The 14533-nt window shown below is 40.4% G+C and overlaps 1 protein-coding gene across 1 annotated transcript in view; it reads right to left on the bottom strand.

The window, feature by feature from the left end:
- Nucleotides 1-1406: 1406 nt before the first annotated feature.
- LOC124166779 (sex peptide receptor) overlaps nucleotides 1407-14533 on the bottom strand; it is a 749439-nt gene continuing 736312 nt past the window's right edge. The window contains exons 8-10 of the mRNA XM_046544458.1: nucleotides 10533-10718; nucleotides 4296-4565; nucleotides 1407-2826 (exon numbers count right to left, since the gene is read on the bottom strand). Of these exons, the coding sequence (XP_046400414.1) occupies nucleotides 2647-2826; nucleotides 4296-4565; nucleotides 10533-10718 (636 nt within the window). The 3' untranslated portion in view covers nucleotides 1407-2646. The remainder of the gene's footprint in view (nucleotides 2827-4295; nucleotides 4566-10532; nucleotides 10719-14533) is intronic.

A 14533-nucleotide genomic window follows, 5' to 3' on the forward strand; every position in this document is an offset into this window, starting at 1 on the left:
GGTCGGATTTAGAAAACAAGACTGTCAGCAATTTACATAATAACTGCCGGATTTGTGCGTGCGATTTGGAGTTCCTTGCTCTACCTTTATTAGTAAAGAAATAATTAGGCTACTTTGAATTTTAAACCCCCTTTTTTCGGGTCGTTTGCACTATTTGGTTTGAATTTACCGCATAATTTTACTTATTTTCAATATGGCCGCCGTGCGCATTTTTCATTACAGAGAAACCTATGGTACTGCCATCTAATGTCCCCTCTGTATATATCTACTCTGTGCCCTGAACGTGTTAATATCCTCAATATCGTTGCGCTTCTATTTTATATGAATTTAAAGTACGAAAAGATGATAATTTTGCCTAATATTAACTTTCGTATGAAATGTATGAAAATTTTGCCATAGGCAATATCTCAGAGAACCCATATTAAGAATTTTCCAAAATTGGTTACCATACAACGGCAACAATCAACATTTAGACATATTCTCAGTATTTTGTCTGCACTTATGAACAAGTTTGCGAGCTGGATGTGAAGAATTAATCCTTGTGTTTGGTATTTCATTTATAACCGTTAGCAATACACACCGGAATAAGGCCGTAATAAGATCGATAGTTAACTGAGGGTTTAAGTAAGTTTATCGTTGCAGGATCGTAATTTCAGGCCTTCATAGATGATTTTTCACCGTTTTGATAACAGCGTTTGTCTAGCTGGTTCTATTCCTAAAATGTGCTTTATAAGTACACCAGAAATTCTTGAGCCATCCTCATGTAGCTATGCAGCGCGTGATGTGGTTTACTTTATTACTCTCTCCCAGTCGTCATCAACAATGCGAAGATTGTTTTGACAAAGCTCTCCTCTAATTTTTCAAGGCATGTCATTGCATATGAAACATACGAGCGATGTAAATAGATCCAGCTCTTCAACCGCAGAACTCTTGAACAGTTGAATTCTGGCCGCCGTGCACGGGAGCAGTTGAAGGAGCCGGTCTGAAAAACGTCCGCTCCCTTCAAACATGGCCGCCTCCCATGCGTCATTTAAAGTGGGGAAGAGCTTAAAATTCCATTGATTGAATGAAGCGTGTTGAGGTAAAGAAAAACTCATGTGGGAGCCAAGTAACTTACCTTCCAAACCGCAATCTCATCCGAATTTTATTGCTTTAGACAAAAATTTCTGAGTTGTGCGATTCCCCATGCATTTTAATGGTACCCAATTCTCAAGATGGCCATTCGCGCAATTTCTTGGCTTTGCTTACAGAGAGGGTATCAGCATTCCTATGTTTACAGTTCACTCTGTACTAATAATTTGTCTTTTGCCTATTTTTTTTATTCCAGTACCGACGAATAATTCCAAATTTCTGGTGAGAGTTATCCAGTGTCGAAGTATGGAAAAATTGTCAATCACGACACAAAATAATTTTTACAACATTTTTTTAATGTGAACCATTTTGTAATTCTTTATTACAGTTGTACACCCAATCATTTCCTTTTTTAAAAAGTTTTTTTTACTAGATGTTGAACCAGTTGCATGCTCATAGTGATGGCATTGATAAGTTAGGAGGTTTCGATTCAATATTTCTTGAAATCTAATGAATGCTCTTCCATTTCGAGGGTAACTCTATCCCAGGACCTCATAATTAGAGGATCGAAATGTTATTAATGCTTCGCACTTGATTTCACGAGCATGCATCGTGGTTTAACATGTCAGTTTCATCGCACATAGAAGTCGACAAGAATCCATTGAGTTGTCACAGCTCTGGGCTGCGAAGGGATCTAAGTGTCCCTTTATTTTTCTTTAAGTTTCTTCTCAGAAAGGATATGATGAAGTTTATTTGATTTAAAGATATCTTGAGTGGTAGGTTTTCATCGAGAAGGTTGTCTACATCTCCGATCTTGGAAAAATGCCATCGAAGCGTTCATTCTGCCTCGACGGACGTCCGTCACACAAAACAATTTCCATTTAACACATTAACCGATACTCTGCAAGAAAAAATATTTCCTAGACAGAAAACATCAATGTTCTATTTTGTATTATGACATTAATTGAAGAAACATCGTGATTATTCATAAGTTACTGCAATGAACATGAAATGTTTAACCGACAGTTTCTCGCACTGTCTGTATTCAGCATTCTTCTTTGAACTCACCGCTGATGGGCTTTTCAAGGGAAGTTGTGCTTTCTCTATGCTTAAAGTTTCCAAGAAGGATACCGGTAGGCCAAACTTCACGTATTTCTGATCGTCATTTAAGTCTTCGATCGTGTTCGTAGACCAACATTAATAGTTGCGCCCTTAAATACACTTCACCAACGAGGCAAAACTGATCTCAATATCAAACCTGTCCACTGACGTCACATTGTTCATACTTTCACCTGAGGACCCCATTCATTCATGGCATGACTTTCAGCTAGTTGTTTTGCGTTGCCTGAAGCGTTTTACGCTGATGCTACAGGGTTGGCTCCTCATTACTGTTCATGAAAATATTTTTTGTTGTTGGGATTATTGCCCTAGCAACGCATCAATTGTTTACACGATTGAAGGATTCTTCGGTCCACTGCAGACGACTTGAAATTTCATTACGTGATTCATTTGTTTATTATTTGAGATGCCATCGTAAAGGGGGCGCATCAAAGCAGTGTTTGGAGGTGGTCCTTCTTAGAGGACTGTTTGGTCGGTGCAGGTCCGCGGGGGCCCGTTGGGGACGGAGAGGGCCCGAGAGCGCCTGGTCCCAATGGCCGTGGAAGGGGCCCCGGTCCCTCCGCAGTCGCCCCCTCCCCCGTCTCCCGTCGGCTGCGGCAGCGCCGCGTGGCCATGTTGCTTGGACACGAACAGCTCCTGCAAAACAGAAGAATAGCAGCGATCTATTAGCACACAAATCTCACGACACCAGTGAGGTCATGTAAATGGGATGCCAGTGGCCATGTATCTCACTCGGGAGCAATTGCAGACAGGCTGGGATTCCAAACATGACCTACTCTCATGCATTGTTTATGTTGAATGAGGAAATTCGTAATATTTAATTGCAAGTTTTCTGAAATTTGAGGTGAAAATCTCACACCAGCTATTTATCTATTCTATAGCCAGCTATTAAAACCCGTAAGCTATTTATCTCCCTCTTCTCAACATCATCCGAATTCTAAGCGCGGAGGAAAAAATTCGAAGCTGCGATATTTTTCGTGTGTTTAAGAGGTTCCTTTCAAGATGGCCAAATGTGCAATCCCATGGCTTCACGTGAGGAGGGGACATCAGCTCTCTCCATTGTTGTTATGACTTTAGTCGCCCGGAATTGTGCAAGGTCAAGTTTCATTTGAGCGAGGCTCTACGGAGCATGCAAGGCTGGCTGCGTTGACGAGGGGAAATGGAAGGGAACATCCCAAACATCGGATGACGTCACCAAGAACGAGACTGTGAGGACAAGGCTTTTTGTCACGCGATGACTGAGAAAAGTCGCGGAAAGACTACTCATTGGCGTGTTTTTTCAACCCTTCAAGTTGTACGTAAAATATTAACTGTTCTCTTAATGTTTTGCCTCTAATGACGTGGAGGAGATGAAGATAAAATACTAGGCAAGACTTGTCGGCCATCATATGAAATGTTCACGGATTCAATTTCGTCATAATACCGTCACTCTGTTCTCTACGGTAAAATAGCACATCAAATATAGCCGAAGCGGTTCTTTTTTCAAATTCAACCGCAGTGCTTCCCTACTGGACTGGTAAAGTCTGACGTCACGACAGCCGGTTGCCATCTTCTTTTCCAAACCAATTTGAGTTAAATTAGTTTCTGCCGTGAGGAATTTTTGAACTTTGAATTTCTGATTTCTTCGGTAGCTTTAAGCCATCTCTTCACTACTGAATGTTGATATAGGGTATTTGAAATTTACCTGATTTATTTGAGCCTGGTGGTAACTTCCACAATTATTATTAAAGGACATCGGTTATTACTATTATTATTAAAGGACATCGGACATTATAAACTTTTGGTTTTTAATTTCAGTGTACAAGTAAAATCAATCAATCCTTTTTTGCTCTCCTGAAAAGTTGCTATTTTTGAGATACGTGTTGTTAGAACTTAGCCATCGATATATATTACCGCTGGATCTTACCGCAGTTACTCTATCTCAATTGAGCTGAGTCTAGGGTTGTTTATAAAATATGAACTCAAACTCAACTTCGGTCTGAACTACATCAGTTGGAGTGAGGTCTCCAGATTGAATCGGGTTCTGGAATAATAAATTGAAGGCTATGACTTCAGTTTTGTAATGGGCTAGTAACTAGGGCTTCCATTGTTGCCAGTGGTCTCACCTTGAATGTTTCCCGGAACTGCCTGGACATCCCGCAGTAGATGGCGAAGTTGATTGGGTAGGAGAGAATGATGAAGAAGTTGGTGAAGAGGATGAGCACGTTGGCGACGGAGTAGTCGAGGATCTCGGTGACCGTGGACGAGATGATGTGCAGCAGAGTGACGACTGCAAGGGGGATCTCCACGGCCAGGAACGCCGTCACCACCACGATCAGCATCAGAGTGGTGCAATTCGAGTCTCGGAGGCGACGACACTCGTTCCTCTTGTTCTCCTGTTCGGATTGAGACCAGAAAGAGAGACTCAATTAGCGATCAGGGGTTATTCTGTACATCCAGATTCATATTCGGATGACGTCACGAAACTATTCAAATACGGACATCGGTTGGAAATTCAGCAGGTGACCGCCTACGGCGCGCGACTAACTGCTCACCTCAACGAGTGATGTGTACCTAATGACTTCGGAGCATTTTTTTTCCTAACTTCTCTATCTTTCAACCTAAATCTGAGAATTGACGATTATCGCACTGGTTATTCAAAAGTAGTTCCACAAAACGCCTCGTTCAAATAAAAATAAATTTTTGCCTCGAACAAGGAAACTGTTTGGAGGAGTGGCCTGTATGTCCTGCAGAACTTGATTTCTGATGCCACATCAGTCCCATTGTGATACGTTTGCAAAACGTCTGCAGAGCGGCACACGAATCCATTTTTTTTTATCGATATATGCAATTGAGTATTTGCAATGGCGAGGAATTGCTGTGAAAATTGATTAATTTTTTATCACACCATCATCATTTTAAGTCATAAATCCTAAGAGTGGTTTGTCGCAGCTCTCCATTCCTCTTTCTCTCTCATATCCGCCGCTGGCCTTTTCATAGTGACTCAGTTGTTCTCTATTACTTCCTTTATCATTTGTCCTGCTTAAGTAACTCATTAATGGGCCGTCCCCTGACCTGCTTCTCATCCTCCTGTCCTTCTGCGACTGTTTTCATCTGACCATCGTACCTCATAATGTGGCCCAATAAGTTTTCCCGTCTCCTTAGTTCACGCCATCACGATTACTACCCCGCGCTTAACTACCCCGATTATATGTATATCATTTCCTCGTGAATTGCGGATCGCCGAGGCTGTCGGTGACGCGAATTTATTCTCTCGAATACTTGTCAAAATGGCGGAAAATACTAGATATTTATTTTCAGTGAAGATTTCACGGTTTGATCCTCCTCATTCTCCTGTAAAACCACATTTCGAATACCCCCATCCTTGATTTCTTGCCGCTGTCATCGACCATAATGCCACAATGCCACATATACGCCTAAATTTCCCGCCGCAATTGCGTATTTCCTTTTGTGAAATGCTCTATTCACTCAGGCTATTATGATGATATCTTCTCTCTCTCCCTTTCATCGCTATTTATTCTTCTCCTCCTATAACATAATTCATTCAACTCATCCATTTTACGTTCCAGTGTTTTGTCGGTATTCCAGATTTCTCCTCTACCGTTGACTAATGCCTACGCTTTCTTCGTACCCACTTTGAGGTTTGAACTTCCTTAGTTTAATAATTCGCGTAAATAAATCCGCGACAACGAGGGCATGAAATCATGCATGAATGTTAAAAATCAAAGTAATGGCATGGAGGATGTGGAAGGTTAATACCCAGGGATGGAAAGTATTTGAAATACAAGCATTTTAAAATACCTATTTGAAATGCATTTGTAATTTGTATTTAAAATACACGACACGATATATATTCGAAAATGAAAAAAGGATACCATTCTAAAATAAAAAACATTTGTTACTTTAAAATACTTTTGAAGTAGTTCTAATAATAATTCTGTAACATCAGAGAGTATTTCGTTTTCGTTAGGATCGTTTTCTTAACGTTTGCAAATATCCATAACAAGACAAGGCAGACTATATTCATTTTTAAGATCTCTTCGTTTCCATACAAATGTATTTTCTATTTTGAAATGCATTTAAAACACTCTTTTTGTAGTTTGTTTTTCAAATACCCAAGTCAAAGGTATTTTGTATATTGAATTTTAAGTTTTGGAGCCGAAATTTGAATTTCAAATGCTCCCCGGCCTGTGTTTTTCCCAGCCCTGCTTGCACCGTGCATTACGTATACATTTTCATGCGTAGACTCCGAGATGTCAGCCTCCCCAGTATCATTTAGACGGCCTAGACGGCAAATGCCATTCCAATTGTGTTCTTATGGTAGAGATCACGATTCATTTTATATCTATTCGCACGCCTCGTTTTATGTTTAAATTCAATTTAATTTTAAACAGGGGGTACATTATCTCAAGGGAAAGAGACGGTTGAAATACATATCAACGGAAAACCCCTTCGTGATAACTATGTAACGAATTAGTGAAGGTGCAAAAACCGTTCATGGAAAAATTACCAAAAAATATAAATTCCTTATTAAAATTTTTTATTCCAATGTGTCTTTTTCCACGATTTATGATGAGAACTAGCAAGATACGATTATATAGCGCATGAAATAAATTGAATGATCGATGCTGCGCGCTCTGAAGTTCCACATTTACATTTCTACATTTCCTGATAGAATTAAAAATCGACCACACTGCCAGCTCATTGCCGCACCTCCAAACCTGTTCTATCGACGAACTATCGGAATATCACGATAAGTGCTGAGTATGAATGATTGATTGATTACTTTTTTATTATAAAACGGCTTTAAGAAAGTAGGTTTATGGTTGTTTGGTTGGTAGGATTGAGGTAGGTCAGTAGTCAGGCGACGAAACTGATTATCCAAAATTGCGTTCGTGCGTGAGATTTTATTATTTATTTAACATCGGTTGTTAACTGATCACGGGGGAAACTAAATAGAAGTTTCAATAATTGAATGATAAAAAAGTGTGGAAAAGTACTTTTGTTGTCTCTGTCTATATGCAATCTTACAGTTTAATTGTATTTGTTCGATTTTCATTGTGATTTGTGGAGCTATTGTTTTGGAATTGTCATGGAAATGGCACTCGTTTGTTTTGAGGCTGCTTTACATTATTTTTTGGCTGCAATAACCACAGCGACCCAACAATGGCACGCATTCATTGAAGGCGCCACTTTCGTTCGTACTTTCTCTCTCTCTCTCGATCCCATTCGGCGATTGGACCTCGCTTAGAGGGACAAACGGAAAAGGCGACCGTTGGACGAATTTGAAACGGTGATCAAGCGTCCCGTGCCTTCTCGAACAACATTCATTCCGGCGGAATAACGTGCCAGCATGTGGAGTTGAATGGTCGATAGCCCGCAAATACGTATCTCACGGTTTTCGGTGCTTCTGGGAGTGGTGGGCAGTGGTAAGTAGCACGGCCGTAAGCTTTCATGCCTGGAGTCAATCATTGAATCAGTTCGCGTGTTGCTCTCCCGTTTGTCCCTGAGCGGCCATGGATGTATCTCTTTCCACCCTCCGCCTCGAAGAAAAAAAAGAAGAATAACGATAGCGTTCGGCGATTTCTCGATGAATGGATGACCTTTGCCGCGAGGTCATTCGAACATTCGGGTCGGGGAAAATGAAAGGGGTGGACAGTGAACAGAGGAGTGGGAATGCATTCCTCTGCGCTAAAACAATCACCCTCCATTTCTTTACGATTAGTACCTATGCCATCTTGTTAAGAGTCGTCCTCAAAGGAGGCTGAAGCATGGTTAACTCTGTGGCGTCCTATAAAATTTAGAGAGGGAAAGGTGATTTTAGCTCTCGGGTGACTGATAATCACATTATTTCTTCTTAACTGTGCCCCAACCCTCTCCCTTACAACGCCATCCTCACCCCGGAGGCATTCTCCCCACCGCGGCGGCGAGCCTCCAAACCCTTCCCCGAGTTGACTGGGAGGCCTAACTGTGGAATGGTACTGGGTCCCGGCCCTGGTGGTTGTGTCCTTCTAAGGGCCCCCCTCTATGGGTCCTACTCCGCTAAACCCCTGTACTTGTTCATGAATGTATGTCAGCGTTTTAAGAATATATCGATGATTCTTTTGTAGCCTTTGCATTCATTATGTAAAACAGCGTTCTGTTTTTATGCTCAGATTTCTTAATTTTCTGTAAATATTCCTTCGAAGGGAAGGGTATGCCTTGATAATGTCTCGAGGGATTATAATGGCCCGAAGTCTTTGGAGAGGTTTTTCTGAAAGCCTGTACTCCCATGGATGCGATAAGTTGGTTGAAGGCATGTGGAATACATTCCTTAGCTCGCGATATTTCACAATGTATATTTTGTCGTGGAAAAACAACACGCCTAGCTAAAGATCCTGTAACACAGGCATTAATTAATCCAAAGGTATCTATATCCGATCATGCGCAATCAGACCAGTCCTCATTGTACCCTGTAACCACATATGCAGAGCCGACTGTATTGACTGACAAGGCATCTACAATTTCTGTTCACGAAACAGACCTTCCAGGCGATTTAGTGCTAACAGATCCCAGTGGACTCACTTCATTTCACGCGTAACAGACTTAAGCCTTGTCTCCACGGATGACGTAATGCCAATACCCGGAATGAAGGGTCCATGAACTGTTTCGAAACGTCAAAGATTTGTTGCAATAGTCTTGACGAGTATTTTATGTAAAAATTCATAGGTGGACGAATAGCGAAGAAGACAAAGACGAGACATGAAGAGGCAAGGGAGACTAAAGAAATCTGTAAGAGGATAGCTTATAGAGAGGACAACACAGCAACGAAGCAATGTGTGTCCTGAGCCTGAGGATGGAGGCAAGAGAAGTTCTGCATGCCTTTATTGGAATGGTTCATATAACAGTCTGAATGAGGCAAAGGTTGGATTGTGAGATTGGGCTCATGAAAAATGTGCAGGTATTGACGATGATATTTTCATTTGTGACTAGTGCCGTACACGCCTAACCTTCATGTGTCGAAGAAATCTAAATGTGTGACATTAGGGTGGTCCTTTTTTTCGATTTTTCGAATTTATTTCGGGACACCCCCTCATTTTATGCCAATTGGTGTAAAAACAAATCCTGTAAAATATTATTGCAATTGGATAACAGGAACACGTGCCGCATCGCACCCAAAGTTGAGAAATTTCGGTATTTTCGGCTGTTTTTCGGATATGGATGGCGATAAGAAGGCGCTGGTATTTTTCAACTGATTTCCTATGGTAAATAACGATACAATGGGTATTTGGCATGCTGCTCCTAAAATATTTTCCAATTGTGACCAGTGGTTCCCGAGATACGGTCTCAAGAGTGAGCGCGCCCCACCCCAGGCAGACATTTTTGGTGGCACGCGGGTTGCATACGCTCAACATTTGTTGATCATTCTCACTCATCGTAAAACCATAAAATTCTAGATAAACTTTAAAATTCGTCAATATAACCATTAATGCTATATTTATCACTGTTTATTGCCAAAACGGGCTATTATTTGGACTTAATGATTGATTCTCCCTAGGTTTTGAAATATTTAAACCAGAGGAACATTAGTATTCGACGACTTCCCGATCTTCGCGTCGAAGACACTTTTTGAAACAAAAAAAAAGTTATTTAAGTTTTTTAAAAAGCTATTTCTTCCATCATGTAAAATTTCACGAACTAAATAATACGTTACTCCGTGAGTGTTTCATTGATTGGTCCAAATAAACAATTCTTTGAGTATTTCAAAAAGAGAACTGAGCACTCCTAGATACCAAATAACAAATATAAACCAATGCCAAATAGCAAACTTCATGTTGTGTCTGACGTCACATATCGAAAAGGAATGTAGTGTGTGTGTTTCAGCACAATTACGATTTTGTAGGTTTTTTTAAATTATTATTAATTCAAAGATATCTCTATTGGCGTCAATTTCAAATAAAGCTTTTTCGACTGGCACAGTTTATCAGTGGTTAGAAATCATCCATAAATAGTGAATGTTACTGACAATGAGTGCAATTCTTTTATCCGTAACGAAAAGGCGTCACAGAGTAAATTCTGTTACGATAGTTACAGAGAATCCGAAGATTCTAGTGAGATAAATTACAATGCTGATAATAAGAATAAGGCTCCGTAGTTTTAAAATAATTACGTGCAATTGATGAAATTTGTGCAAAATTTCACCTTAACATTTCAATATTATTTGTAATAATAATAAACATAAATTCCTTAATGTCCGGCTTCTTGGGAAATCAGTGTGTAGAGTTTTACTTTATTTATATTAAGGTGGAATGACCAGCATCTTGTTTTTTTATGTTTCAAGGTGTGGAGGGATTGGTACTCACTTGGAATAGCTTGCGCCTCTTGACCTGTGCTGCCCTCATGGCCCTGAAGAGCAGCACGTTGAGCACGACCAGGGCCGCGCACGGGATGGCATGCACGAAAAGCACGCGAAAGGCAAAGTACGCCATGAAATAGGCGTCCGCCGTGAAAACCTGGTCCACCCACGCCGCGCGACGTACCCGGCACACCTGCAACCGAAGACGACAGCCAGTCAAACATCTCAAACGTCTTTGAATCCCAATAGTGCAGCTCAAGATCATGTAAGTAAACAAAGGCGATTTTTCCTCTTCTGCGCATGCGCCCCGCATAATTACTATGCTCGGTAATGCATAACAACTGTTCAGATCCAGTAGATGTTGGCATAGACCTTTACGGATCAGGATTTGTACTTGGGTATGCAGATGCGACCTTTTCAAAGTTTTTAAGTCGCGATTTTCGCGTGTGATGATTGTGTTTCTGACTTCGATCCCACACTATGTCTCTTGTTTTTGCGATGGTTTTCTGCTAAAATAAATTTAAGGATTTTCCAAATAAGTGAATAAGTATGTGGTAAAGTTCTCATGATTATTAAACAGTGGCCTTCCATCGGCCTTAAGTCTTTTTTTTCGAATTGCGACTCATGATCTTGCGTGAACGCATCGAATTTCGGGACTTCAATTCCTATGCATCAGCAACGTCTGTTTCCTAGTTGAAAAGAGTCACCTATTCCCGCAAGTGCACAGGCCGATTCATTGAAATAATTGGCGATGAATATTGATTCATCAACTTAAAAATTTGCTTCAAACTGCTGAACTGTTCGAGCAAACTGCCGCATATCGTATTGAAATTGAATCGAGCATTTTCTTATTCGTATCGATTTTCAATTCCGAAGTTAATCTACAATTCCATTTCAAATCTACATTATTATATCTTCCTCCACGATTCACGATTATAACAAATTAACCACGCTTGCAAAGAGATTGAAGAAAAACAAGGGTACCAACTGCCGTTCCAGAGCTTCGCGCTAATTTTTTCGTTAATTCCAAATCGACCAAACCGCCGACCACACTGATTTCGCCATAAGGTAGTATCCGCGATAATCTCTGTGAACACCACCGTTGACGTATAGGTGTTGGAATATCACGGTAAGTGCAGTGCAGGTCAGATATTTTATCCCAAATATTTTTCTATAAACCGGGCCTCAACTTCTCTACAGTATCAAATTTCGGGATTTGATGTCTTGAAATTTTATATCCCTACGTGTCCAAATGCGTTGTACTCGATGCAAATTATTTTTATGAATTGGTTATCGGAGTGGTTGCGAAGTAGGACTTCCGCACGCACTATTAGTGGCCGTATTCCAAAACGTCACTCAAGGTGTGATCCCGCCTCAAGTGGTATTCGGTTGCGGCAATAGTATTACGAGAATTCCCAACTAAAATTGTGTCGCCGAGTTCCAAGATGTCTGTCATCATCGCATCACGGTTTTTACACGAAATATCTATCCTAAAAATTCTTTCACGTGAGGTGCTGTTCTCCAGTAATGTTAGTTTTCGATGAGTAGGAGGCGGTGAATGAAAATAGTTAAGGGAAGTGCGTTATTTTGCCCATTTTACCAAAATTGTAGCAGGAGTAGGTTGATTTGAAGTTAGTTTCTGAAATACTAAGTTTAACTTAAACTCAAGGGCGTACCCAGGATCAACATTGTTTTGACATCCGACATGCAGCCTTTTGCTTTTCGCATTTATGCCGACAAGTCAGTAGCGGATTATTTAGCGTAATTAAACAAAATATTGGAAATATAAATCCAAATAAAAGCGTTATTAGCTAAATAAGTTAGCAAAATAAAAATATTGATCTTATTTAATCACATGCTAGAATATATATATCATAATACCTTATAGCCTCATGAACACGTTGAATCGCACCTTGCAGAAGCGGTCTGCGGCCGTATGACGGCGTATTAAGGGCTATGTATACATCATCATGGAGGTGTTAGACTACACTTACAATGGTGCCATAAATTACAACGGTGTACCACTGACAAATGCCGAGGGTAAACAATGTTTTTCCACCCCTGTAACTGTCGGGCACATGGCGTCTGTACTCAGCAATTCCAATATTGCGCCTGACGCAAGGTTAAGCAATTGCTTGAGAATTTAAGAGTGGATATCTTTCAGAGTGACGTGGACAACATCATATTAGAACCCTGATATGTGTCCGACAGAAACGATTGATTAAGAGATATTTTCGCGAACGGATAGGTATGGGAAACCGCTTTTCCCCCTAAAATAAATAAATAGCTATAGAGGGCTTGCTTTGACGTGAAGAACGGCAAAGGATTGCCCCGAATGAGTAACGTAAATGGGACAAGTGATTAAGGATTTGAGCAAGGTAGGAGAGCGTGGTTGACAGCTGTTGAGAGGATAGCTGTTGGACTTCGCTTTGCCCCGCACCATTGAGGACCATTTAATAAATACTATAATATAATAATAATTTATTGATTAACTCCTACATTTTGTTTTTACATCTGAATACAAAAATAACATGAGAAGGAGCTTTAGGTGGTCTACAAGGTCATAGGACCAGAATTGAGCCACCATCGAATAACAACAATATGTATGCCAATAAAAAATAATAACGCAGTAAATGATACAAGAATGTTTTAAATAAACAATATCAAAATAAATTTTCTATTATTTCTTGCGAGAAAAGCCAGTCTTTAACAAGTCTTAACATTACATTTGAGGATTTATTTTTTTAAATTCTAGTGGGCAGTAAATGAAATAACTTTGGCTCCATGTAAAGAAAACAGCGTTTATATAATGTTAACTTAGGTCTGTTAGCTGCTAGAAATGACTCAATCCTTACATTGTATTTATATTTATCACACCAACTCGGCATATGTCCACTTCTGGCAAAAAAAAATTTAAGCACTTTGACTAAATACAAATTCCTTTATGGCAACAAATTTAGGGCCACAAACAACGGAAATGAGTGCTCATAACAATTTTTATACAATATTACCCTAATTATTTTTTTGCAAAACGAGTGCACACTTAAATGTGCTCATGTATGCACTGCCCCAGCAGATTATACCACAAATATTTTTAGAATGAACAAGAGCATGATAAATATTCTTTTTAAATTGGAAGTGGACATTTGTTTCGTAGGTAGTAAACTTTGGACAAGGCACTTCTAAGGCATTTGTTTACAGTAAGTAAATGTTTATCCCAGCGTAAATTACTGACCAAAATTACTCCCAAGTATTTTATTTCATTCACCCTATCAATAACTGGCCAGTTACAGACACAATTGAAACAACTAGGTGGGACTTAGTCCGCGCAGTTCCCTATTTTATTACGTCTGGTGACGGGCATACTCCGCCACACGCCTATCGGGTCCGCTCGCGGGGTAGTATATAGGTTTAGAAAAATAGTGGACATGAAACTTTGATGGGAACTGAAATAACGCACCGTCTCCTAATATGGTAAGGAGTATTTTCATTCAGCGATATGTCTATTTCTGATTCTAAACTGGAGTTACCATCTGACATACTTGGAGCTAAATGTAAAATTTTATATTTCGCTGTGGCCGAGTTTCACTGTTGTTTGGCGAATGCGGGAGGAATCGAATTGGGGTGGTGGCTAGAGTTTTAGTTTTCCACCTTGTGGGTTCAAGTTCATATCCCGGCGATGACAGAGATTTTTAAGGAATTTCCTGCATGAGTGCGTTTTGAAGGACTCCTCAAGTACAGCACACCGTCCGTCGGATGGGACGTTTAGTCGAGATCCCCTTGGTCCTTTCGTTATGATCAAGCTAACGCCGGCACCGGGTTTCCTCCCTTTCCTGTCCTCTCAAGTGGCATAGCGCAAGTGATCTCGGCTGCGGATGGCATCCTCCAAGTACCATTGCTATATTTGTGCTCTGAAACCATAGATAGAGATAGAGAGAGAGAGAGGAATAGAGAGAGAGGGAGGTGCTCTGTTGCGCCGTTGAACTTCCCCTCCCCTTCTGCTGGTCC

This window comes from Ischnura elegans, chromosome 10 (genome assembly GCF_921293095.1).
Source record: "Ischnura elegans chromosome 10, ioIscEleg1.1, whole genome shotgun sequence".
In the NCBI taxonomy this organism is placed as follows: domain Eukaryota; kingdom Metazoa; phylum Arthropoda; class Insecta; order Odonata; family Coenagrionidae; genus Ischnura; species Ischnura elegans.